At 44.5% G+C, this 27,235-nt stretch overlaps 2 protein-coding genes across 2 annotated transcripts in view; one reads left to right on the forward strand and one right to left on the reverse strand.

The window, feature by feature from the left end:
• Positions 1–11,279, reverse strand: part of atad3 (ATPase family AAA domain containing 3) — a 50,787-nt gene extending 39,508 nt beyond the window's left edge. Inside the window, exons 1-4 of the mRNA XM_070860325.1 lie at positions 11,033–11,279; positions 10,517–10,593; positions 7,607–7,708; positions 6,896–6,955 (exon numbers count right to left, since the gene is read on the reverse strand). Of these exons, the coding sequence (XP_070716426.1) occupies positions 6,896–6,955; positions 7,607–7,708; positions 10,517–10,593; positions 11,033–11,228 (435 nt within the window). The 5' untranslated portion in view covers positions 11,229–11,279. The remainder of the gene's footprint in view (positions 1–6,895; positions 6,956–7,606; positions 7,709–10,516; positions 10,594–11,032) is intronic.
• Positions 11,280–11,479: 200 nt separating this feature from the next.
• LOC139228864 (uncharacterized) lies at positions 11,480–25,536 on the forward strand. Its single transcript, XM_070860326.1, has 5 exons — positions 11,480–11,575; positions 14,575–14,708; positions 16,070–16,988; positions 19,828–20,001; positions 22,208–25,536. Exons 1-5 carry the CDS (start codon positions 11,490–11,492, stop codon positions 22,371–22,373), a joined length of 1,479 nt encoding a protein of 492 aa, XP_070716427.1. The 5' UTR covers positions 11,480–11,489; the 3' UTR covers positions 22,374–25,536.
• The last annotated feature ends 1,699 nt before the right edge of the window (positions 25,537–27,235 follow it).

The following is a 27,235-nucleotide window of genomic DNA, read 5'->3' on the forward strand; positions in this document are numbered from 1 at the left end:
GGCCCTGTACAACTGCAGTAAGACCTCCCTGCTCCTATACTCAAATCCCCTCGCTATGAAGGCCAGCATGCCATTTGCTTTCTTTACTGCCTGCTGTACCTGCATGTCTACCTTCAATGGTCCCTTTGCACCTCCCCTTTTACTAATCTGTCACCATTCAAATAATATCCTGCCTTCCTGTTTTTGCCACCAAAGTGGAAAACCTCACATTTATCCACATTATACTGCATCTGCCACACATTTGCCCATTCACCTAACCTGTCCAAGTCCCCCTGCAGCCTCTTAGCATCCTCCTCACAGCTTGCACTGCCACCCAGCTTAGTGTCATCTGCAAACTTGGAGATATTACCTTCAATTCCTTCGTCTAAATCATTGATGTGTATTGTAAATAGCTGGGGTTCCAGCACTGAACCCTGCGGCACCCCACTACTCACTGCCTGCCATTCTGAAAAGGACCCGTTTATTCACACTCTTTGCTTCCTGTCTGCCGACCAGTTCTCTATCCACGTCAATACATTACCCCAAATACTATGTGCCTTAATTTTGCACACTAATCTCTTGTGTGGGACCTTGTCAAAAGCCTTTTGAAAGTCCAAATACACCACATCCACTGGTTCTCCCTTATCCACTCTACCAGTTACATCCTCAAAAAACTCTAGATTTGTCAAGCATGATTTCCCCTTCATAAATCCATGCTGACTTGGACCAATCCTGTCACTGCTTTCCAGATGCGCTGCTATTACATCTTTAATGATTGATTCCAGCATTTTCCCCACCACTGATGTCAGGCTAACCGGTCTATAATTCCCTGTTTTCTCTCTCCCTCCTTTTTTAAAAAGTGGGGTTACATTAGCTAACCTCTAATCCATAGGAATTGATCCAGAGCGCATGGAATGTTGAAAAATGACCACCAATGCATCTACTATTTCTAGGGCCACTTCCTTAAGTACTCTGAGATGCAGACTATCAGGCCCTGGGGATTTATCAGCTTTCAGTCCCTTCAATTTCCCCAACACCATTTCCTGACTGATAAGGATTTTCCTCAGTTCCCCTTCTCGCTAGACCCTCGGTCCCTTAGTATTTTCGGGAGGTTATTCGTGTCTTTCTTAGTGAAGACAGAACCAAAGTATTTGTTCAATTTGTCTGCCATTTCCTTATTTCCCATTATGAATTCACCCGATTCTGACTGCAAGGGACCTACATTAGTCTTCACTAATCTTTTTCTCTTCACATATCTATAGAAGCTTTTGCAGTCAGTTTTTATGTTCCCTGCAAGCTTACTCTCATACTCTATTTTCTCCCTCCTAATTAAACCCTTAGTCCTCCTCTGCTGAATTCTAAATTTCTCCCAGTTCTCAGGTTTGCTGCTTTTTCTGGTTTATATGCTTTTGCTGTTTATATGCCTCTTCCTTGGATTTAACACTTTACCTAATTTCCCTTGTTAGCCACGGTTGAGCCACCTTCCCTTTTTTATTCTTACGCCACATAGGGATGCACAATTGTTGTAGTTCATCCATGTGATCTTTAAATGTCTGCCATTGCCTATCCACCGTCAACCCTTTAAGTATCATTCTCCAGTCTATCCTAGCCAATTCACGTCTCATACCGTCGCAGTTTCCTTTCTTTAAGTTCAGGACCCTAGTCTCTGAATTAACTGTATCACTCTCCATCTTAAATGAAGAAATCTACCATATTATGATCACTCTTCCCCCGCATGACCAGATTGCCAATTAATCCTCTCTCGTTACACAAGACTCAGTCTAGGATGACCTGCTCTCTAGTTGGTTCCTCGACATATTAAGTCTAGAAAACCATCCCTTATACACTCCAGGAAATCTTCCTCCACAGTAGTGCTACCAGTTTGGTTAGCCCAATCAATATGTCAGTTAAAGCCGCCCATGATAACTGCTGTACCCTTATTGCACGCGTCCCTAATTTCCTGTTTGATGCCATTCCCAACCTCCCTACTACTGTTTGGTGGTCTGTACACAACTCCTATTAATGTTTTCTGCTCTTTGGTGTTTCACAGCTCTACCCATATAAAATCCACATCATCCACGCTAATGTTCTTCCTTGCTATTGTGTTAATCTCCTCGTTAACCAGTAACGCTATCCCACCTCCTTTTCCTTCCTGTCTGTCTGTCTGTCTGTCCTTCCTGAATATTGAATACCCCTGGATGTTGAGTTTCCAGCCTTGGTTACTCTGGAGTCATGTCTCCATAATCCCAATTACATCATACCCGTTAACAGTTATCTGCGCAGTTAATTCGTCCACCTTATTACGAATGCTCCATTTATTGTGTGATGCATCGAGACATTTCAGCTTGAGCTATTACATTAGTACAATTATAATTATATTGCTAGAATACATAATTGGGTCATTCAGGATGGATGGACTAAGGTGGGCCAAATGGTCTTCCTCATGCGTAATTACCATCTCATCCACTTTTGATTTATTCTTGGGATGTGGGCATCACTGGCTAGGCCAGCATTCACTGTTCATCCCCAGTTGCCCTGAATTAAGTAGCTTGTCTTTAGACGGCAGTTCAGAGTGAATCACATTTTAACACCATCAACTAGATGTTGTACTCTCGGACACCTCTCTCAAATTATTTTCAAAACGTGCAGCTATTTGCTTATGTCAGTGCTGCACTGGACTGAGCTGTCTCAACCAGCACTTGGTTGCAGTGTTTTTCACTCTGACGAGGCTCCTGATGACAAATGGTCTTCCTCGCACGTAATTACCACATGATACAATACTGTCCACTTTTTAATGATTTATTCTCGAGGTGGCAAGGCCGGCATTTATTGTTCATGCCAAGATGCCCTGAATTGAGATCAGGCAGGTATTTGTCATCAGAAGCCTGTTCAGTGTGAAATACAGGTGTTACAGCCTCCTCCAGTGGCGGAAGTTGGTACTGCAGCACTTGACATGTCAACTGCAGTGCAGTTGGCAGCACTCTCGCCTCGGAGTAAGGAGGCTATGGGTCCAAGACCCACTCAGAGACTTGAGCACAAAATCTAGGCTGACACTCCAGTGAGTGCTGCACTGTCGGAGGTACCGTCTTTTGGATGAGACATTAAACCAAGTCTGCTCTCTCAGGTGGCCGTAAAAGATCCCTGGGCATTATTTCAAAAGAAGAGCAGGGGAGTTATCCCCGGTGTCCTGCAAAATATTTATCTTTCAATCAACATCACTAAAACACAGATTATCTGGTCATCAGCACATTGCTGTTTGTGGGATCTTGCTTTGTTCAAATTGACTGCCGTGTCTCCTATATTACAACAGTGACTACACTTCAAAAGTACTTCATTGGCCGGAAAACACTTCGGGACGTTCTGAGGTCGTGAAAGACACCATATAAATGCAAGTATTTCTTTTTATGTTGTATAGTCTTGAGTTGTAAATTATGCAAGTCGACTTGCTGCAGCTTGCCGATAGCTCAGTGGGTGCATGTACTGCCCAGTGCAGCACTGCACCACACAGGGATATCCTGCCACCGCCCCCCCCCTCCCTCCCCCTCCCCCACAGGCAGACCAGGAGTACACCACCCAGTGCAGTACTGAGCCACACAGGACAGGAAGCTTCCATTCTTAACCTGTGTCTAGTTAGCCGAGCTCAGCGGGGGCAGGGATCATGCACTACAATATGCCTCAGTGCCCCATGGAATTGTATGTGTGTGTATTTGTGGGTGTGCACGTGCACGCGTGCATGCATGTGGCAGAGAAAAGGTCAACCAGGCTTACCACCCTGAACACTGTCCAGTGACTCCCGCTGAACAACGTGTTTGCTTGAATGTTACTTGTAAAAATATAGCCCAGCTAGCATCAACATCTTCAGAAAAGATGGGGAGAATATACATCATAGAATAATACAGCACAGAAGGAAGCCATTTGGCCTTTTGATAGAGCTATCCAACTCATCCCACTCCTTCCCCGTAGCCCTGTATATTATTACCTTTAATTATTTATTCAATTATCTTTTTAATGTTACCACTGAATCTGCTTCCACCACCCTTTGGTAGCGCATTTCAGATCATAACAACTCGCTGTATAAAAGTAGTTTCCTCATGTCCCTCTAGTTCTTTTGCTAATCACCTTAAAAAATCTGTGTCCTCTGGTTACCGACCCTTCTGCCACTGGAAACTGTTTCTCTTTATTTGCTCTTTCTAAACCATTTATGATTTGAACACCTCTATCAAATCTCCTCTTAACCGTCTCTGCTCTAAAAAGAAAACAACCCCAGCTTCTCCGGTCTCTTCACATAACTGAGGTCCCTGGTACCATTCTAATAAATCTCTTCTGACCCTCACCAAGGCCTTGTCATCTTTCTTAAAGTGTGGTGTGTAGAATTGAACACAATACACCAGTGCTTTGTAAAAGCGACAAACCAGTCCCACCCACCCCTTCCCTCAACGACTAGCTGCCCCACCTGTGACAGAGACTGTAGTTCTCATATTGGAACTGTACAGTTACCTAAGAACTCATGTTAAGAATGGAAGCAAGTCTTCCTCGATTCCGAGAGAAACATAGAAAATAGGTGCAGGAGTAGGCCATTCAGCACTTCGAGCCTGCACCACCATTCAATATGATTATGGCTGATCATGCAACTTCAGTACCCCTTTCCTGCTTTTTCTCCATACCCCTTGATCCCTTTAGCCGCAAGAGCCACATCTAACTCCCTCTTGAATATATCTAACGAACTGGCCTCAACAACTTTCTGTGGTAGAGAATGCCACAGGTTCACAATTCTCTGAGTGAAGAAGTTTCTCCTCATCTCGGTCGTAAATGGCTTACCCTTTATCCTTAGACTGTGACCCCCTGTTCTGGACTTCCCCAACATAAATAAGAACATAAGAATTCGGAACAGGAGTAGGCCATCTAGCCCCTCGAGCCTGCTCCGCCATTCAACAAGATCATGGCTGATCTGGCCGTGGACTCAGCTCCACTTACCCGCCCGCTCCCCGTAACCCTTAATTCCCTTATTGGTTAAAAATCTATCTGTGATTTGAATATATTCAATGAGCTAGCCTCAACTGCTTCCTTGGGCAGAGAATTCCACAGATTCACAACCCTCTGGGAGAAGAAATTCCTTCTCAACTCGGTTTTAAATTGGCTCCCCCGCATCTAACCTGTCCAATCCCGTCAGAATGTTATGTTTCTATGAGATCCCTCTCATTCTTCTAAATTCCAGTGAACATAAGCCTAGTCGATCCAGTCTTTCTTCATATGTCAAGTCCTGCCATCCCGGGAATCAGTCTGGTGAACCTTTGCTGCACTCCCTCAATAGCAAGAATGTCCTTCCTCAGATTAGGAGACCAAAACTGTACACAATATTCAAGGTGTGGCCTCACCAAGGTCCTGTACAACTGCAGTAAGACCTCCCTGCTCCTATACTCAAATCCTCTCGCTATGAAGGCCAACATATCATTTGCCTTCTTCACCGCCTGCTGTACCTGCATGCAAACTTTCAATGACTGAGGGACTGCCGATGATGAAGATTTAACGTAACTTCCTTGCTTCTGTACTCTATTCCTCTACTGATAAAGCCAAGAATCCCACGTTTTTATTTTTTTATTGCCTTTTCAACTTGTCCTGTGCCTTCAAAGATGTGTGTGCATACACCTCCTGGTCTCTGTTCCTACACCCCCTTTAAAATTGTACCATTTCGTTTATATTGCCTCTCCTCATTCCATCTACCAAAATGTGCCACTTCAAACTTCTCTGCATAAATTTCATCTGTCATGTGTCTGCTCATTTCACTAGTTTGTCTATGTCCTTTTGAAGTCTGTTATTATCCTTCTTATTTTCTACCACATTGCAGAGTATTGTGTCATCTACAAACTTTGAAATCTTGCCCTGTATATGCAAGTCAAGATCATTAGAAGAGCAGCTGTCCTAAAACAGAGCCCTGGGGAGCACACAGTATATCTCCTTCCAGTCTGAAAAACAACCGTCCACCACTACTCTGCTTTCTGTCTCAGCCAATTTCGTATCCACATTGCCCCCTTTAATCCCACGGGCTTTAATTTTGCTAAAAAGTCTATTATGTGGTACTTTACCAAACACCCTTTGAAAATCCATATGCACATTAAATGCACTGCCCTTAGCAACCCTCTCCGTTACTTCATCAAAGAACTTTGTTAGTCAAACACAATTTGCTTTTAACAAATTTGTGCTGACTTTCATTTATTAGCGTATACTTCTCGAAATGCCAATTCATTTTGTCCCGGATTACTGCTTCTATAAGTTTCCCCACCACCACCACCATTAGGCTGCCTGGCCTGTATTTGCCATGTTCATCCCTCTCATTTTGTTTTATAAACAGGGATAACATTAGCAATCCTCCAGTCTTCTGGCACCATCTCCATTTCCAAGAGGAACTGGAGGATTGCGGCCAGAGTCTAAGCAATTTCCACCCTTAATTCGCTCAGTAACCTAGGGTGTCACCCATCCGGACCAGGTGACTTTTCTATTTTGAGGACTGCCAACCTTTTAAGTACATCCTCTATCTATTTTTATCCTATTCAATATCACTACTGCCGTCTTCTTTACTGCTACATTGGCAGCATCCTCTTCTCTAGTTAAGACAGATGCAAAGTACACATTTAGTATCTCAGCCATACTCTCTGCCACCTTTTTGGTCCCTAATCGACTCTACTCTTCCTTTGACTACTCTTTTACTATTTATAGGTTTATAAAAGACATTTGGGTTCCCTTTAACATCTGTTCTCATACTCTCTTTCTTTGCTGCTCTTATTTCCTTTTTGGAGATCTCCTCCGTTCTTTCTATATCCAGCAAGAAAAGATTGTCTACACCTCCAGACCCGTGAAAAGAAAGTCACCCAGTCCGGTCACCATCCAACGTGGCTGAATGAGACAGCATACCGCTTACCTGCTGGCGGAGTTGGTCGTCATATCGTTGTCTTGCTAGTTTGTCCTGGTACTGAGCTCGCTGCAAAACAAGATGCCAAATTTAGTTTGTGGACTCGAAACAAACCATACTCACAGCGTATTTTACCAATTTCTGATAGATACAGAAACAGCCAGCCACACCATCGCCTATCAAGAGCAACGACGGAACAGTTTCCAGATAAATTCCGACCCAAATGATGTTATTATACTAACGAGTCCCTTTGATAACATGCACTGTTTAGAATTTGAATTCCTAAGTTTATGGTTTGATGTTTATAGCCAGAGAGCTACCTTTCACATGTCCATTACGTATGCATGGAATTTTGCTGCCACAGTATTACAGCCAGGAACTAAATACTCCCAGGAATTTATTTTCTCCCCTTTAAACTATAGCTTGTGCCAACATCATGCATTTTCCTCAGCTGAGGAGACTGCTCCCAGACGTATAACCTTCTCCCAGGTATCTGCTAATGTTTTTAATCCATTCCCTGGGAGGCAAGCGCCAATGATCCAGTGTACGTGCCTCTAAACCCCAGTCCTGCTGAGGGATATCCAGCCCTTGCTGTTTCCTCCAGCCTTCGCTCAGAATGGGAAGAATCAGGAACTCATGGGCTCGGCTACCGCCCACTCATTTTAGGCACCCGTTCCTAGGATTCCACGGCAAATCATGACTGCCAGTGCAAAGACTTACTGCCTGGTGCTGCCTGGTTTCCTCAGTCAGTGTTTTCCGCTTCTCTTCTCCCTGCACTTTGATCTGATCACTTCTTAGTTGCTCCACAGCAGCTTCATATTCCTGCAGACAGAATCACAACAAAACTATTCATTCATTGGAACGATCCAGGAACAGATGTGGGGACATCAGCAGATTGGATATTTTCACTGGAAATATATAAAATCAGAATTGAACGTTTTGTAAATCACGCACACAGCTGCAGAAAATCTACTGGACAAAAACAGTGTCTAATATACTTTCTTACACAAATTTCATCTTTCTAAAATACATGAATGATTCATGGGCACAGGCAACAAGTCACGAAACATTAAGCAAACTTAGGGATAAACCATCAAATGTTAGTCCCCCCACCCCCCAAACCACTGATGATTTTAAAATTACAAAACACTTCCTATGAACTGCTCCATTTTTACTTGAGGCCAGTTAGGGTAAACCACATATCACAGGTTGCATCAATCCAAACTGCATTATTGCTGCAACTCTTAAGTAATCATTCCAAAGTCCAGACTACAGGCCATGCGAGAGTCACAAATGAAGGAGTAGGCTCTGCTGTACCATAGAAACATAGAAAATAGGTGCAGGAGCAGGCCATTCAGCCCTTCTAGCCTGCACCGCCATTCAATGAGTTCATGGCTGAACATGAAACTTCAGTACCCCCTTCCTGCTTTCTCGCTATAACCCTTGATCCCCCGAGTAGTAAGGACTTCAGCTAACTCCCTTTTGAATATATTTAGTGAATTGGCCTCAACTACTTTCTGTGGTAGAGAATTCCACAGGTTCACCACTCTCTGGGTGAAGAAGTTTCTCCTCATCTCGGTCCTAAATGGCTTACCCCTTATCCTCAGACTGTGATCCCTGGTTCTGGACTTCCCCAACATTGGGAACATTCTTCCTGCATCTAACCTGTCTAAACCCGTCAGAATTTTAAACGTTTCTATGAGGTCCCCTCTCATTCTTCTGAACTCCAGTGAATACAAACCCAGTTGATCCAGTCTTTCTTGATAGGTCAGTCCCGCCATCCCGGGAATCAGTCTGGTGAATCTTCGCTGCACTCCCTCAATAGCAAGAATGTCCTTCCTCAAGTTAGGAGACCAAAACTGTACACAATACTCCAGGTGTGGCCTCACCAAGGCCCTGTACAACTGTAGCAAAACTTCCCTGCCCCTGTATTCAAATCCCCTCGCTATGAAGGCCAACATGCCATTTGCTTTCTTAACCACCTGCTGTACCTGCATGCTAACCTTCAATGACTGATGTACCATGACACCCAGGTCTCGTTGCACCTTCCCTTTTCCTAATCTGTCACCATTCAGATAATAGTCTGTCTCTCTGTTTTTACCACCAAAGTGGATAACCTCACATTTATCCACATTATACTTCATCTGCCATGCATTTGCCCACTCACCTAACCTATCCAAGTCACTCTGCAGCCTAATAGCATCCTCCTCGCAGCTCACACTGCCACCCAACTTAGTGTCATCCGCAAATTTGGAGATACTGCATTTAATCCCCTCGTCTAAATCATTAATGTACAATGTAAACAGCTGGGGCCCCAGCACAGAACCTTGCGGCACCCCACTAGTCACTGCCTGCCATTCTGAAAAGTACCCGTTTACTCCTACTCTTTGCTTCCTGTCTGACAACCAGTTCTCAATCCACGTCAGCACACTACCCCCAATCCCATATGCTTTAACTTTGCACATTAATCTCTTGTGTGGGACCTTGTCGAAAGCCTTCTGAAAGTCCAAATATACCACATCAACTGGTTCTCCTTTGTCCACTTTACTGGAAACATCCTCAAAAAATTCCAGAAGATTTGTCAAGCATGATTTCCCTTTCACAAATCCATGCTGACTTGGACCTATCATGTCACCATTTTCCAGATGCACTGCTATGACATCCTTAATAATTGATTCCATCATTTTACCCACTACTGAGGTCAGGCTGACCGGTCTATAATTCCCTGTTTTCTCTCTCCCTCCTTTTTTAAAAAGTGGGGTTACATTGGCTACCCTCCACTCCATAGGAACTGATCCAGAGTCAATGGAATGTTGGAAAATGACTGTCAATGCATCCGCTATTTCCAAGGCCACCTCCTTAAGTACTCTGGGATGCAGTCCATCAGGCCCTGGGGATTTATCGGCCTTCAATCCCATCAATTTCCCGACTAATAAAGATTTCCCTCAGTTCCCCCTCCTTACTAGACCCTCTGACCCCTTTTATACCCAAACACCAGCTCTCCCCCCAATGGAATTAGTGACACTACGACCAAATAATAAGATGCACCAAGGCACCACCCACACAGCCGATACTTCCCCACTCACTCGCCAGCAGAGGTACCATGCAGTTAGAACCATAGAAGTTTACAACACAGGAGGCCAGCCAAAAAAGAGTTACCAGCCTAATTTCACTTTCCAGCTCTTGGTCTGTAGCCCTGTAGGTTACAGCACTTCTAGTGCCTATCCAAATACTTTTTAAATGCAATGAGGGTTTCTGCCTTTACTCACATTTTGGGTCAAAATACAGTGAGTTCCCAAACCTGCACCAACGTCTGGAGGAACAAAGTTCTGAACTCCCCTCTAATCCTTCTACCAATTATTTCAAACCCCCCTGATTACTGATCTCTTTGCTAAGGGAAATAGGTCCTTCCTATCCACTCTATCTAGGCCCCTCACAATTTTATACACCTCAATTAAATCGCCCCTAAATCTCCTGTTCTTCAACCCCAGAGAGCGCTGTACATCCACTGTCCCCTGGCCTTGTACAGTTTTCTCTCCAGTCCCCATCCTTCTCCCCAAGACCCTGTACCTCTGTCTCCCTACATTGTACCATTTCCTCCCCTGGCCCCTGTCCACTCCAGCACCTTACCTTGATGCGGCTTTGATGCTCCAACTGGACGCTTTGCTCCTGTAACCGCGAGAGCTCCAGAGCATCCTTAGCATGGCCTGAATCAAAGAAATGAGAAATTAATGAAGATACCCAGGGCCCAAACCTTCACCCTCCCCCCGCAAAAATACCAAACCCTCTGACCCTTCACCCTCCAAAATAAAAAACCTCTGTGACCTCTCACCCCCAAATATAAATGTCTCTGACCCCTCACCCTCCAAAATACAATTGCCTCTGACCCCTTACCCCCCCTCCGCCGCCGCCAAAATACAAACCCCTGTAACCTCTCATCCCCCCAAATACAAACCTCTCTAACCCACTCCCTAAAATACAAACCCCTCTGACCCGCTCAACCCCCGCGGCCCTGGCCCCTTTGATGCCCAGACTGAAGGTCACAGGCCGCCTCCCCAAACAATGCAATGGGAATGGCAGTGAGGCCAGTGTGCGGGGCCGCGGGGCTCTGGCAAGGCCCAGTGACTGCAGGCCTCGGCCACTCACGGGATGAGTCCAGGTCTCGGGCAGCCTTGGCCGCGCGCTCCAGGCCGGTCGGGTCGAAGTTGCTCCATTTGTCCTTCTGGCGATCGCGGTCGGAGCCGTCGCCTCCCGCTCCTCCAGGGAGTGGGGGTGGGGCCGGCGGGGTCGGGTCGCCAGTACCCGGCGGGGGCCCCTTGTTTAAGCCGAAAATCCAGGACATGGCGGCGCCTCCCCACGCGTGCGGTGACCTCTACAGCACTGCGCGTGCGCAGCGAGGCGCAGCCTCCGACCCCGCTTCTCATTGGCCAGTCCGCCGCACACTCCACGCACCGATTGGTTAACGAGCACCTGCGCCCTGATTGGTCAAAATGCCGGGCAATGCTGAGATGCCAATTGGTTGCGGTTTACCGCGGCCGCGATCTGATTGGTTGGCAGCGATGTCAGAGGTTGGCGACACCGGCTGCGGCTGGGTGGGAGCCGGATGTTCCCATCGGCTCCGGCTGCGGCGGCCATGGCTCTCCGCGCGGACCGAACGTTCGTCCTGCACGGGGTCAGGAGCCCCTTGAGGTAGGAATTGGCGGCCTCGTCTCACGCCGCTTACGGTGGCCCGGCAAAGAACGGCAGCTCTCGGGTCAGTGCGGTGCCTGAGCGTCGCTGAGGGTCGTTGCTAGGGCGGTTGCTAGGGACGCCATGGCGGCTGGAAGCTGTTGTAGGGAAACCATTTAAATTTAGATTATCCGTCAGAGCGGGGTTTATTCCAGCTTATTATTACTTGTTTACGTTGCGTTTCGTGGATACTCTCAGTTAATCTCCTGTTTACTCTCATTTGAAGCGGGAGGTTGAAGATTTAACCGGTTAAAAGTAAAATAAAACAATGTTTTTGTTGCCCTTGACTTGCTATTTTAGCCTTAGTATTTATGTGGTGGTGAGCCGCTGCAGTCGGTGTGGTGAAGGTACTCCCACAGTGCTGTTAGGGAGGGAGTTCCACAATTTTGACCCAACGACGATGAAGGGCGACATATTTCCAAGTCTGGGTGGTGTGTGGCTTGGAGGGGAACTTGGAGGTGATGGTGTTCAATGTTTCCCCTAATAGTTTTTTGGGTGCATGGTCCACTGTTAACATAGTGGTGGTGTCCCCATGCACCTGCTGCCTTTGTCCTGCTAGGTGGTAGAGGTCGTGGGTTTGGGAGGTGCTGTCGAAGAAACCGTGGCGAGTTGCTGCAGTGCATCTTGTACATAGTGCACACTGCACTCACAGTGCGCTGGTGGTGGAAGGAGTGAATGTTTAAGGTGGTGGATGGGGTGCCAATCAAGTGGGCTGTTTTGTTCTGGATGGTGTCGAGCTTCTTGAGTCTTGTTGGAGGCAGTGGAGTGTATTCCATCACATTCCCGACTTGTGCCTTGTAGATAGCCTTGCGAGTCAGGTAAGACCTTGCCGCAGATCACCCAGCCTCTGACTTGCTATTTTAGCCATAGTATTTATGTGGCTGATCCAGTTAAGTTTCTGGTCACAGGTGACCCCTGGGATGTTGGTGGGTTGGTTATTCAACGATGGCAATGCCATTGAATGTCAAGTGGAGGTGGTTAGACCCTCTCTTGTTGGAGTTGGTCATTGCCTGGCACTTTTACGGCATGAATGTTACTTGCCTCTAAGACACACACCATCACGATTTGAAATATATGTAATCGTTGCTGGGTCAAGATCTGGATTTTCCTACCTAACACCTTTGTGGAAACACCCATCATCATAAGGATTGCAGCAGTTCAAGGAGAAGACTTGCCAATACTTTCTCAGGGCAGCAAGAGATTGACAATAAATACGGCCTTGCCTGTATCGCCCACGTATTGAGAATAAATATGAAAAATGGCCAGTTGTATTTCAGAGCAGTCTCTGTAGTAGCTAACAAGTGCACACACTCAGCTTTTATAGCCCAGCTTTGATTTGTATACTTTTTCTAATAGCTGGAGATGTGAAGACAGTTGAGTACAAATAGTTGCCTCCGCCTCCAATTGCAATTCAGAAATGAAAACAAGAAACATTAGAAGGAACAAGGAACAGATTTATGGAATATGATTAATAAAACACTGTTTAAAAATCTGAGAAAAAGTTCTTAAACCCAGGTATTAAAAATGGAATTTGCTTTATTGAGTCTCCATAAACCAGTGGACCTAATTATAACTAGATGGAATTTCATTCCTAAAATGGCATTTAAAAACCGACTGTAACTAATTGCAATAGCAAATTTCTGATTGGTCGCCTTGGAGGGCAAGTCACACCCAAGTTTGTTTGGAATGTGTAATTTGATCCTGCCTGCCTGAGTAATCAAGATCTTTGAAATGTGTAATTTGATCCATTTATTTTGACAGCCAGGCATGAGAGCTCACAGTGCTAACACTACTGCTTTCAGAGAACAGACAGGGCTCACCCTCCTGGGTTAGAAGCTTCTCCCTACTGCCTCTCTTTTCCCTCCCCCCACTCCCCCCCCCCCCCCACAAGTTCCTGACCTTAACCCCCACCAAGTTCCTGACCTCTTCTTCCCCCTCCCCCCTGAGTTCCAGACATTCTCACGATCCTGCCCCTGAGCTGGGCCTATAGTAGGTGAATTGGCTCTGGGGTTTGAGCTGGACTTACAAGAAAAGTAGGGGCATTCGCGTTCTGGCATGTGCAGCTCTGATGGGTGACAGGATGGTCTTTAGGCCCGGCCCCGTGTATGCTCAGTATGACTCATTTGTTTGTGCAAATAATACTCTGTTTAAAAACACCATAATTCTCCAACCTATAATGTCATGTAATAAAATGAAATTTGACTTGTGTCAGCCTAAGTTCAGTGATTAAAGCTCCACTCCAGGGATTTGATCTAGGTTAGTACTTCAGTGTTGTCTTGAAGGAGTGTTGCATTGGTGGTGGTGCCCACTTTTGGATAAGACGTTAAACTGCCCCTGCCATCTGCCCTCTCGTGTAGATGTAAATGATTCCATGGCAATATTCAAAAGAAGAGCAGGGGAATTCTTTCAGCATTCTGACGAAAATTTGTCTCATTGCCCTTTGTGGAACCTTGCTGTACACAAATTAGCTGTCACATTTGCCTACATAACAATGGCTACAGTGCAAAAGTATTTCATTGGCTGTGAAGTGCCTGGAACATCCTAAGGGCATGAACCGCACATAAAAATGGAAAGGTTTTTTTGCTCAGTCACCATAAAACTGTGTCCTGTAAACACTGGTGCAAAGAGGAGCATTTAATGAGCAGCATGTCTGATTCTGGTTAGATTGCTATTTAGGTCACCACTCCCTCCAGAGCCTCTTCAGAAACCACTTTTTTAAATAACAAGGTTCCATTTACCTGAGGTGGATGAGCTTCAATTGCACAGAACTGCAGAATAGAATAGACTTTTAACCGAGTGCAGATTAATTCATATTTGGCTCAGCCTTTGGAGTACAATCCTGCTATTCCAAAGATGCTACAGGGATAAACGGTTTGGTTTGCTGCCTAGAACCACCAGACCTCAGAGATTTAGTGTTGCATATCAAAGATTGTGGTGGATATATTTGTTTTATTTTTCAGGAAGAAACCAAACGATTATCTCTCAAACTCCCAAAGGACATTCACTACACACCTGCAAGTACCAAGGGACCTATCAGCAGACTGGAGACTCTACAGCAGCTCAATAAAGACTCCCATGGATGATAACCTGAAGGGTATGATGTTACAGCATAAGAATTTAAACTCGGACATCAGTGTTTGACAAAAGATTGGACCAGGCTTTAAAAATGCCGGCAATCCGAACAGTAATTGTTTTGGGTTGACAATTTAGTCTGTGTGCTTCTAGTGGAGAGGGAACAAAAACAAAGGGGGAAGCGGACACAAAGTGAACAACAAGAAAGCTTCACTGTAGGGACGTTACATATCAGTGGCCATCTAGCCAAATCTATGCTGCCAGATATTTTGCACAACATTCCAATATTAATCTCACCGGCTCAGTATCTAAGTTCTGAAGGACCAACTGCATCTGGTCACAGGTGAGATAGTATTCACTCTTTCTGCTATCTCCATCTAGGCTGATCTCAGGCTATGCTCCTGAAAGAACCATCTTTCTCTTCAGAATCTCATGCAGCAGGACCTCCAAAGCTGCAATCTGGAAAGGTGACGTTCTTCATCCTGGTCTTGCTGCAGACAGGTTCATTCCTCAGTATCACTCCAATTTAAAATGACCAGCATTCCTTCAAGAACTGGCACCAAGTAATGCACCGTTTGCTTCACGCACCGTGCTTCAGGATCACTGCAATATTAATGCAAATCAGCTGACTTCACGTTATAGCATGAGGTCAGTTCAAAGTGCTACAGGTGCACACAGCACCCAAACAGCAGCATCACTGCTGCCACAGCACTGGGACTGCATTATCGGCTGCTGCTGTTAATACTGCATTTTGTGATGATTCTGTAAAGTAACCCACAATTGAAGCTGGTTTGAAGAATGAGGCCCAATTGTTCAGGTGTATTCTGCAATATTAACTTTGCAAATCACTGCATGTTGGGTAGCACCAAATGACGGAGTGTCATATACCACTGAGTAATCATTTATCCTACTATCCCTCCACATTATCTGCTCGACTTCAATTTCTCTGCACTATCCCTGTGCTCTTTAATAGTTTTCTTTGAGTGTTTATAAAATTCCTTGTTAAATGTCACATGTGTCTAGCAAAACTGGAGGCCATCAATATAAGATAGTCACCAAGAAATCAAATAGGGAATTCAAAAGAAACTTCTTTACCCTGAGAGTGGTGAGAATGTGGAAGTCGCTACCACAGGGAGTGGTTGAAGCAAATAGTATAGATGCATTTAAGGGGAGGTTAGATAAGCATGTGAGGGAGAAGGGAATAGAGGGTTATGCTGATAGAATTAGATGAGGAAAGACAGGAGGAGACTCAATTATTGCTGGCATGGACTGGTTGGGCCGAATAGATTGTTTCTGTGTTATATATATCCTATGTAATCCTATGAATGTGAACCAAATCATTGACATTGTGTTATTTACCCATTATCTCTATCTTTTAATTAGAGGTGCCTTTGTCTGGCAGTCAGAAGGACAGTCCCAGCATTGATGAGTTGGAACAAAGTTTAAGTGAACTGAAGGTGCAAGTGAAAGATCTGACTGCCAGTCTGAGCCCCGAACTATTGACCGAGTACCAGAGGATGGGAGAGTCAGAGAGCATCTTCAGATCCAGCAGCAAAAATGTTGACTGGCCAGTCCTGACAGATGGATCGTTTCCTGAGAAGGATGTAGGTGGGCAGGCAGCAAACCCTGAGGCGTCAGAGTGGTTTGTGAGGCCGAGGCATTTAGTGCAGCCACTGGGCAGCTCTCCAGCACTTGAAGACCTTGGTGTTTCTAGTCTCTCCATGTCAGCAGTTGATCGAGTGGTGGGCCTCACTGGGAGTGAACTCTCTAGCCAAAACTATAGAACCTCCACCATCTCGCCTGTAGACATCGCCTACGGAGAAAGCCTTCCGGTTAGGATGGGTGTGCCGCATGTAATTGGAGTCAGGGCTCTTCTCCCTCCTCAGATTCCTGTCCGACCTCAATCCCCTGAAAGAACCAGACCATCATTCCTCAGAGACCAATCTCAGACTCTCAGGCGCTCCAGAAGCATCCGGTCACGTTCCCTGTCCCCAGCTTCTAAAAGAAGTCGTTGGCAGCAGTCTCGCTCCCAGTCTCCTAAACCCGTGTGGAGGCCAAGTTCCACAAAAGTAAATGCGTGTGGCCGGCCCCCTCCCCCCATTAACAGGCAGAGGTCAGGGAACAAGAAGATGACCTCCAACAGACCATCGAGATCATATTCCTATAGACCAGGAGCGCTCAGCTCAAGCTCCCAACCAGCGCTCAGTCAGGGCCTGGATGACAGCCCGAGTTCCTTCTGGACTCCATACGGTTTAGCAGAACCGGCTGCGGCATCTCTTTCTACTCAGGAAATCAGTGAAAGGTAATCTTCCTCCCCCAGCCTGTACCATACTGTTGCAAACAAGGTTTTGGAAATCGCACAGCATATCTGTGGTCACTAACAGGAGGCAGAAGCTGATCGTAAACCAACAAATCACTAAAAGCCCACAGTCCCAGCTCTGACTATCAGGAATGACAGTCGGGATCTCTTTAGGGATAGACTGATGTCACTGGGTTAAAGATCTATTTCGCTGACTGACGTGCCCCAGTTATAGTTGCTGTGATACATTCCATCATTGCTCCACAACTAAAAGGCATAGAAAAGGACAGGATTGGATAAGATCCTGCAGTCAATTTATCCGGTACCAAAAATGAATACCCCTCAATTGGTAACTCAAATATCTATCCAATTCTCCCTTAGCATTTTCCACTCTATTTGCTTCCACTGCCTCCCTGGGCAGTTCACTTCACATGTTCACCACCCTTTGCATAATGTAATTAAAGCTAATCTGTCTGTACACTTTCCCCCTTCTACACTTGAGCATTAGAACGTGACATATTGTTGTGGTTTAATTTATCTATTTCCTTAAGAATCTTGAATAATAGCTCTACTGAGCCTTCTCTTAATCACAATAAACAATCTCGGTTCTTCAGCCTCTCTCCAAAGTTCAGATGCCTTCAGCGAAGTATCAGTTTCAATGCCCCTTTCTACACTGCCTCCAATGCCTGCATATCCTTGCTGCAGTACCGTGACCAGAATTGTATACGGTACTCTAGGGGTGGCTGTACCAGTACTTTGTACAGCCTCATGATCACCTCCATTGGGATTTGTGCTCCATTTTTTTGGCTACTCATCTTACAAACTATATTGTCTCTTTCAGTGGGCTATCCATCACTACTCTCCGATTCCTCTCCTGTGGTGTGCCCTGTAGTCAAGAACCATTTAACTTTTATATTTTCAATGTTTACTGCCCCGCTCTAGTCTCATTACCTTGCATTTGTCCATTTTAATTGCCATTTGCCACTCATCAACCCACTATCCCAATCTACCCAGTTTCCTTTGTATTTGGCTTGCTTGTTTCCCATTGTTCGAACCTCCCTTTTTGCAAGTTCATGTTAGCTGCAAACTTAAGACAGTCTTGCTTCTGTCCCTGGCTCCAAAACATTTCTATACGCTGTAAACGGCAATGGCTCCAAGCACTAATCCCTGTGGCACCTGGCTTGTGTTGACTCAGCTCTATTCACAACCACCCTTTGCTTTAGCCAATCTTCAATCCACCACAGAAACTTGCCCCCCTACCCCATGCTTTCTGACCTTGTGGGCCAATTGTTGCTGGAGCATGGTACCAAAAGCCTTGCTGAAATCTAAATATATCACAGCCACAGGATTTCCATTTCCAACGTCTGTGGTTTCCTCAAAGAATTCCAGTAATTTTGATAGGCAGCTTCAACTTATTCCTCCTCTCTATGTTACATTGTTCAGTTTGTCCCTCTATCCATGCCACCACTTTACCTTTAATCCCCTGGGTCTTCATCTTCCCAACAAGTCTTTATACAGCACTTTGTCAATCACCTTTTGAAAGTCCAAATATATCAAATCCACTGCATTTTCTTTGTCTATTTCCTCAGAAAATTTGATTAAATTAGTCAAGCCTGATCTGTCTGATACAAATTTACAATGATCAGCCATGATTAGCCAATACATTGCTAAGTGTTCTCTAATTCTTATCACTTATTATGGTCCTGGATAGATTCCCTACTATTGACATGAGGCTAACTGGTCTATCATTACCACATGTATCCCTTTTCCTTTTAAGAACAGGGGTATAACATTCACCTCCCCACCGCCCTCCAGGCATTTGGCACCATTCCTCTTTCTAAAGAATGTTTGAAAATTATGCTCAGTACCTCTGATATTTCCTCACAAACCTCCCTCAGTTTTCTGGGTATAAACCATGTAGGTTTGGCGATTTACTCCATTATGATTTTAGTATTTTTATCTATTAGTTCCTGCCCCTTCCCAGCGTGGTGCTACTGCAGCTTCTCTTGCTTTGATAATTCTGCTCCTTCCCCTCTGGCTCATGTCCCTCCCTCTCTGGTAGTTAGAAAGAAAAAAAAGAAAGACTCGGATTAATATAGCACCTTTCACGACTTCAGGACGTCCCAAAGCGCTTTACAGCCAATGAAGTACTTTTGGAGTGTAATCACTGTTTTAATGTAGGAAACGCGGCAGCCAATTTGCACACAGCAAGCTCCCACAGACAGCAATGTGATAACGACCGGATAATCAGTTTTAGTGATGTCGATTGAGGGATAAATATTGGCCAGGACACCAGGGATAACTCCCCTGCTCGTCTTCAAATTAATGCCATGGGATCTTTTACATCCACCTGAGGGGACAGACAGGCCTCCGTTTAAGGTCCCATCTGAAAGACAGCACCTCCGACAGTGCAGCGCTCCCACTGCACTGGAGTGACAGCCTAGATTTTTGTGCTCATTTTAATTTAAATCTTAAAAAAACATAATTGTGCAATCTGCAATAAATCTTAATTTCAATCATCAAAATGAAATTTGAAAACAGCTGATTAGCCATACTGAATAGTTTTAGTTATCTTATGATATCACCCAGAATGGTGTGCTGTAACAAAGTTTAACAAGAACAGCTAAAAATAAATGGACAAGTGCAGATTTTGTACAGAATGAAACATTTTTTTTGTCTAAAAGTGGATTAACATTTCAAGAGATTATGTTCAGTCGGGTAAAATCGAGGAGAGAAACTCGGAATATTTAGTGATTCCAGGACATGGTACCCGGTGAGGAAAGAAATGTTTTGTGAAGGAAACGCTGTGTGTTAGCTGTTTGGTTTTTCTGCTGTCCTGTAGGTTCCTGCAGTCACTGGCAGAGGGCGATGTCAGACAATCATTAGTGGAAATGTCTCCATACCAACAAGAACTGTCACGTCTGAGGCTGCAGCGCCTTCGTGTCGAGGAAGAGTTACTCCTGGAGCTGAAACGGCAACAAGAACTGGAGAGAATCCGGGGCCCACAGCCCAAGTGGTAAGAGAGGAGTGTGACAGATGTGAAGCGGCACTGTTTTGTTTTGGTCTGATAGTGGTCCCTTTTCAATTTGGGCACAATACAGGAGATTTTAAAAAGCCAACTGCTCCCTGACATGAAGGTCCCTCGCTTTTGTGGAGGCATAGTAGCTAACTGATTATTTACCCAGATAACAAAACACACTTTAGGAAGATGTTGAGGCCTTGGAAAGGTTGTGGAGGAGATTTACTAGAATGGTACCAGGAATGAGGGACATTTAGTTGTGTGGAGCGACTATAGAAACTGCGGTTGTTCTCCTTGGAGTCGAAAAGGTTAGGAGGAGATTTGGTAGAGGTGTTCAAAATCATGAAAGGTTTTGATAGAGTAAATAAAGAGAAACTGTTTCCAGTGGCAGACAGGTCAGTAACCAGAGGACACAGATTTAAGGTGATTCCCTCGAAGCTGCAAGCATGTGCGGCCACGCAGTAATCTGTCAGGCCCCGCGTTGGCCGTTTACAAACTTTTATATTGGAAATACTGGGCATGCACAGAGATTTAGAGGGACCGCGCATTGACAGAAACAGGCTGCGCAAAACCAAACGCAGCTTACAGGGAACATTGGACATGAGGAAACATTTCTTTACACCGCAGGTTGTTGTGATCTGGAATGCACTACCTGAAAGACAGGTGGAAGCGGATACAATAGTAACATTTCAAAGAGTATTGGATAAATACTTGAAGAGAAAAATAATGACAGTGCTAAGGAGAAAGAGCAGGGAAGTGAGATTAATTGGATAGCTCTACTAAAGAGCCGGCACAGGCACGACAGGCTGGATGGCGTCATTCTGTTAACGAGGCTGGTGCAGCCACCGTTGAAGGCACAGCGAGTTGAGACGTGCCTAGTAAAATGATAGGGGAGCCAAAAAACTAGAATAAAGGTTAGAAAAGACCCAAAGGGTAGCGAGGCATTGCATCACCCAGGAGGACACTGCAGCACCCAGGCAACACTACCCTACCCAGGCCATACTGCAGCACGTACTGAATACCGATTGTAAACAGCATGATTGACTTCTGGCAGTAATCTCCTTGTGGAATTCTGCTGAACCAGAAAAACAAAGCGTAATTCATTTGCAACCATCACCACAAGCCAAGGATGTGTGAATATATACAGTATACACTGTACCATTAATCACAGGTATGTGTCTGGCTACAGTTTGTTATAAATCTGGTCTGATTGCAGTCGGTAATAAATCACAGATTTCTGGGATTTGTTGCAATCTGTTATAAATCACCCAGTTACAGTCTGTTCTAAATCACAGTTTTTAAAAAATTCATTCACGGGATGTGGACGTCGCTGACAAGGCCAGCATTTATTGCCCATCCCTAATTGTCTCGAAGGTTGTGGTGAGCCTTGAATACAACTGAGTGGCTTGCTAGACCATTTCAGAGGTCAACCACATTGTTGTGGGTTTGAAGTCACATATAGGCAAGACTGGGTAAGGACAAGAAATTTCCTTCCCTAAAGCATGTTAGTGAAGTAGATGGGTTTTTACGACAATCTGCTAGTTTCATGGTCATCATTACTGATACTAGCTTTTTATTCCAGATTTTTTTTTTAAATCGAATTTAAATTCCCCAGCTGCTGTGGTGGGATTATGACCTCATGTCTCCAGATAGTTAGTCCAGTTCGTCGACCCGAAATGTTAACTCTGTTTCTCTCCACAGATGCTGCCTGACCCCGCTGAGATTTCCAGCATTTTCTGTTTTTATTTCAGATTCCAGCATCCGCAGTATTTTGCTTTTGTATTAGTATGGTTGTGTTGTAATTAGACGGTTTTCTGTCACTCCTGGTAACGGAATTATGTTGTACTAAATTCAACGCAACAAAACTGGAATCAGCGCCATTTTCTTTTGAGGTCATTCAATTCTGCAGACAAAGTCGTTATTCATAAAAAGGGAGACAATTTAGCAATTGGAACTTAATCTGACGTTCAGACAACAGTTATAAATCACTTCACCTTTGCAGTCATGATTTATGACCGTATATGAAGTTCTTGTTTAGATTTCTGAAGTGCAATCTCTTGGGGATCCAGTGTGTATTTTATAATTGATGTGGGTTAAGTTGGTTTCTTGTATCTAATATGGATCTGTAACCTGTTGGGATCATTATTCTGGGATCAGTTTGTTTTTGATGAGTTGTGACAAGATTGATTTTGCATCTTTTCAGGTATGAAATGAAAGGGTCTGGCTTCCATTATGAAGCTCACAAGAACAATGAACTGCTGCGAAACAGCAAGGACTGGCAGTCTGTGTTTAGCTATCGAGAGGATCTGCTCTCCGCATCTCAGGACTTCACACAAAATGGCTGGCTCAGAAACTCTGACTTTGCGTGAGATTCAAAAGTGATCATTCTCCTGGTTTGGCTAACATTCAGCCATTCAGACATTGATACAAAACGGCTTTAGCATGCATCAACGTGAAGGTGGCAAAATTGCTCTGTAGTCTGATCTCAATCAGACACCGGAGCACAATGAAGCAAAACAGTGCGAGACCCCCACCACAAATAGGGTCTCACTCTGCTTGGCCTTCACTCCGGGTGGAATATCTTCTCTTCTTAGGCAGGCCCCCAGAGTCGAGGATGACTTGCTTCCACACTAAAATGAGTTCCAAGACGGAGGGTGGAATATATTCCCAGTGGGAGTGGTGCAAGTTTAAGGTGTAGGCAGGTGTTTCCTAACTCCAGGGTGAAGCTGGGTTTAAGAATTGCTCAGGTGGATTGTTAGATTCCTGGGCACTTTTGTGACTTTCCTGCTACACTGTAACATTAAAAAAAACCCACGCCGATGGAGCGGAACTGTGCACGTGCATATTAGCAATCTGCAGGCAGGCAAGGCTTCACAGCTATGTACAGCCTGCAGCTACGTCTCGCATTGTGCAGCTTCCAGTATTAGATTGGTAGTATAGCATCATCATCATAGGCGGTCGTTCGAACGAGGATGATTTGCTTCCACGAGTTCACAGGTGTTTCGAAGAAGGACCCGATGTTCCAGTCCTGAACTCCAATTGACACGGTGGAAGATGCCTGTGCGTGATTTTTTTTTTAAACGTGTGGTGACCATTGCACACCAGCCACCACACGGGCTTGACAGAGTTAGGTCTTGGTCCAGTGGCAAGGATTAACCAAGATGACTGGAGACCTGCTCTGCTGCACGGACCTAGTGCGCACACACTCATCGCAGTGTGGGCTGGCCCGTGCTGCCCCTGGGCCCTCATCTGTTGCACCTCCGCCACAATCCCTCGCCGCTCCTCCACCATAAACATTCACCGCATCTCACCACAAACACTCGCCGCTCATCCATCCCATCCTTCCCAATCCTCTCTACCTGGGTCCTGCCGATGTTCCTGCTCACGCTCCAAAATGGCGACCAGGATTTTGATAACGTCATCGAGTCACCCATCTCAAAATCATCGCACACTTGGAGCAGAGCAACTGCACAATCAAATGACAGGGAAGTTTTAATGTAAAGAATATGAATGATTTCCTGAAACTTTTCTGCTGGAGAGGAGAAGTTTTCTGTCTGATCCTGATTCATTTTGTCCAAGTTATTTTTTTTCCCCCAAACAGGCAAAACACTTGAACCCATCAAGCATTGCAGCTTGGAGGTGAAAGTGTTTGTAAAACTTGTCCATTTTTAGTTGTTGATATACTGCTATTGTTGCATATGGCACACCCAAAAACATCACAGGATCTGTACAGATGGCGAAGGCCATTTGATCGATCTTAGCTTGCCCATACACAAGGTCCAAGGTGCCCATCCCCACCAACCCCATCACAACATCTAACTGTTTCATCAAAGATTTCTGGGATTTTGTATTCACTACCCTGCCCAAGTGTTGATCCATCTTCGTTCCTGACATTAGTTCTAAATTTACCTCCACTGATTTAAACCTGCACCTTGTTCTGCTGCTGTCACAACTGAGTGCTCCAGATTTACCTTTTTTTTTGTTGCACCATTTATTATGCTTTAAGATTAACTCTCAGTCACCTGCTTTCAAGGCTGAAAGGCCCAAGTTTCTCCATAACTCTGTTGGTCTGACACTATGGATCAGCCTTGTGGCTCTGCACCACTTTCAATGCTTGAATGTCTTCCTAATGTCTTGGTGGCCAGATGTAGTCTGCTCTGAGCCCTGGTTCATTATGCCTTCCTCCAACTGGTACTCCTGTTTTGCCCACTGAACATTCTATTTGCTTTGTTGAGTTCTGCTTCAGTGATTGCACGCGTTAAGCGCCAAGTCCATTTATATAATCTGCTGCTCATCATAGGGCTGTCTACAATCCACTTGGGATGTCACTCCTTCCTCAAGAAAGTAAAATGGGTTAGTTAGGCAAAATCATCCCCTTCTGTACCTGTTGGCTGCTATTTACTAGATCATCATCAAAAGACAATTGCCACATTCACTCCTGGCAATCAGAGTATTTATTTTATTCAGTTTTGATGTGATGCTATAATGTCTATAGTTGTCTGGGTCTGTTTGTTACTTCGTTTGAAAATGGGCACCATGTTCACCTGTTTCCAATCTAGTGCAATCTCTCCAGAGTTCATCAATTCTCTCATAATAACTAAACACTTCACAAATCTCCTCCCTTGTCACTTTTAGTACATATCAAATGCTTGAGAATGTTGTGGAAATGTATTTTTATCTAAGCTGATACCACACGGTATTTTTGAGCCCTTTGCAATATATAACAAAATGGAGTCCTGGTCCTTCCAGAAATGTCTGCATAAAGCAGTCGGCTTGCATAAACAGCTAAACCTGGCTTGAAATGGCTGATAGCCACCAGACAGCTAGGAGACAAGTCCTGCTGAAGACAAGTACCACCCATGGTGCTCTCCTATTGTCTATACGACACCAGTTCCACTCCACTCCACCCTTTTGACAGTACTCAAACCACCAGCCATTATCTCTTGTAGAGACCTCATCCATTTGATGCTAAAAGATAACTGACCAGGAAACTGGACCATCCTGACACAATGCAAGGCAGGTAGTAGCTCATTACCACACTCTCATCGAGTAATGGCCGGCTGGCCAACTAATAACCCTGACAAAAGGAAATATCTGGAAACCATGTCAGGACAAGGATGTAGTAATTAACTTTTTATCTGTATTCACTGACTGTGAGACAGAGCTAATACACAGGGAGAGGCCATAACTTGGGTTTTACTGTATAAATATCTCGTGAAACTGTACCATTTTGGAGGTGTTCACTTAGCCATTGACTGAGTGTGACCTTTCCCTTGCTAACAAGTAAAATAAAGAAACTTCTGCCGGAGCTGTAGGTGTCTGTCATTTATCGGAGGTCGAGATTTCGACAGTTACTTGGAGGTTCCACTGAGATGCATACTCTCTGCCCTGTGAGTAAAACAGATACAGGCATAGTGCCTCTCCAGTGAAAGGCTTCAGTGGCCAAAACAAGGTGAGCCTTTTGCTCACAAGAGGTTTCTTCACTGTTGAATCGCATATGTAATCTGTTGTCCACCGGGGAGGTACTGCAATCTACGAGACTCGACATTTAAAAGCTAAAGTTATTTTTTATGATCATTTCTTTCTCAGCTCGCAGGCAGAAGAGATCTGGTTCTGGAAATATCTTGAAACAGCCCGGGGAAGGTTTCAGTAGGTAAGGTAAAAACAGCGCTAATCGATCGAAGGTTCTTATGTGATAAGAGTTAATTAGGAAAACGGTTCTTATGTGATAAGATTAGAAAAAAAAAGTGCTAATCGATCGAAGGTTCTTATGTGATAATAGTTAAGGTAATGGGACCGTAAGTTTTATAAGTTTTATTAGAATAAGTTAAGGACTCGGTCTGTAGTGGTGTACAACGCAGACTGAGAATTGATTATTTGTTTAGATAGAGTTTAAGGTTATGATTTGTGTACTCGCGTGAATGTTGTTTGTCCTAGTTGTCCTTGTTATACTGTTGTGTGCAATACCTTTGTGCGACATTGCAATTGGAGAAACGGGAAGAGTCACTAGGGAAAATTGTGATTCGGAAAAACAAGGATTGATTAAGAGAAGAAACAGTAACTGATTGATCAACTACGGTTGGTTCGTGCCAATATATCTCACACACCCAGACTGAGCCCGAATTAAGAGCCTTTTCAGGTCACGTAACGGCCAGGAGAAGTGGGCGTAGAGAACTCGGTTGGCCGAAAGGATTGTGAGATCAGAAACTGTGGAAAATCTTAAATCATCCAGAATGGGTGCCGGAGCAAGTTAAAACCCCACAAAAGGCACACCAGCCTATATCATTCTCCAGAATTGTGGTCAGTCTTCAATTGACCACCAAAAAAAAATGGGTAAGGTGGACTCAGGGTGAAAACAGGCCATTTCCACCCGATGGTTCATTTAATTTAGAGAGAACAACATGTCTAGAGGAGTGTCTTATAAACAGAGATCCAGGTAGAAGAGGTAAAGAAAAAAAAAGGAAAGTAATAGAAAAGGCCTGGGTTCCGATTCTTCAAGCCCATGTAAAATTAACAGAGGAAGTAAATCAATATGTAAAAAAAAAAGAGAACCTGATAGTAACTTATGGATTCAAAAAAAAATAAAGCTGGCCAACAGAAAAAAAGCTTTATTGAATGAAGAGAGACTTTTGTGAATGTCTGTCTTTGAATGAGAGTGCTTCTGTTTTTTTTTTCTCTCGTGTCTGGAAACCTGTTTGGAAAGGTGATGGAACTGCCTGTTTGTTTTAGCTCCACCCACTTTTTCAAACAGTGAAGTTTTTTTTTTAACCCTTCATAGTGTTGTCCTGTATGTGGGAAGTTTAAGACATTTTAAGTTAGAAACGCAGGTGTGGATTTATTCGGATGAGAAATTACGGAGCTAGGAAATGCACAAAGGATAGGTTTGTTGAGACATGGTCCCGGTTTAAAAAAAAAGAGAATTTATTTGACACGCTCACTTACTTGTCGAAAGAAGACACACAATCATTGATTATATTGGTATGAAAGACATAAATTTAGTCTAGGAGTAAGATAAAGAACGGGGAAGGGAAATTGTAATGCCTTGGGAAGTTGTAATGCCTTTATAAAAAAAAAAGCCTTTGTGGGTCTCTCGAGGCTGCAGGCTGGGGGAGTACGCTCCCATTGTCCTTGGTGTAAAATCTTGACGCAAAAGCTTCTAGCTCAGTAAGAGGATTTGTTTTTTAGATAAAGAGTGGCAGTACAATATTTGAATTGGGATTTTGAGGTATTT

Source organism: Pristiophorus japonicus, chromosome 18 (genome assembly GCF_044704955.1).
Source record: "Pristiophorus japonicus isolate sPriJap1 chromosome 18, sPriJap1.hap1, whole genome shotgun sequence".
Lineage (NCBI taxonomy): Eukaryota > Metazoa > Chordata > Chondrichthyes > Pristiophoridae > Pristiophorus > Pristiophorus japonicus.

Excerpts from the sequence above, each read along its gene's own strand:
- LOC139228864 (XM_070860326.1), top strand. The coding sequence starts at position 11,490 with ATGTTCCCATCGGCTCCGGCTGCGGCGGCCATGGCTCTCCGCGCGGAC. Across the intron at positions 11,576-14,574 it reads GGGGTCAGGAGCCCCTTGAG|GAAGAAACCAAACGATTATC; the intron begins GTAGGAATTGGC and ends TTTATTTTTCAG. Across the intron at positions 20,002-22,207 it reads CGGGGCCCACAGCCCAAGTG|GTATGAAATGAAAGGGTCTG; the intron begins GTAAGAGAGGAG and ends GCATCTTTTCAG.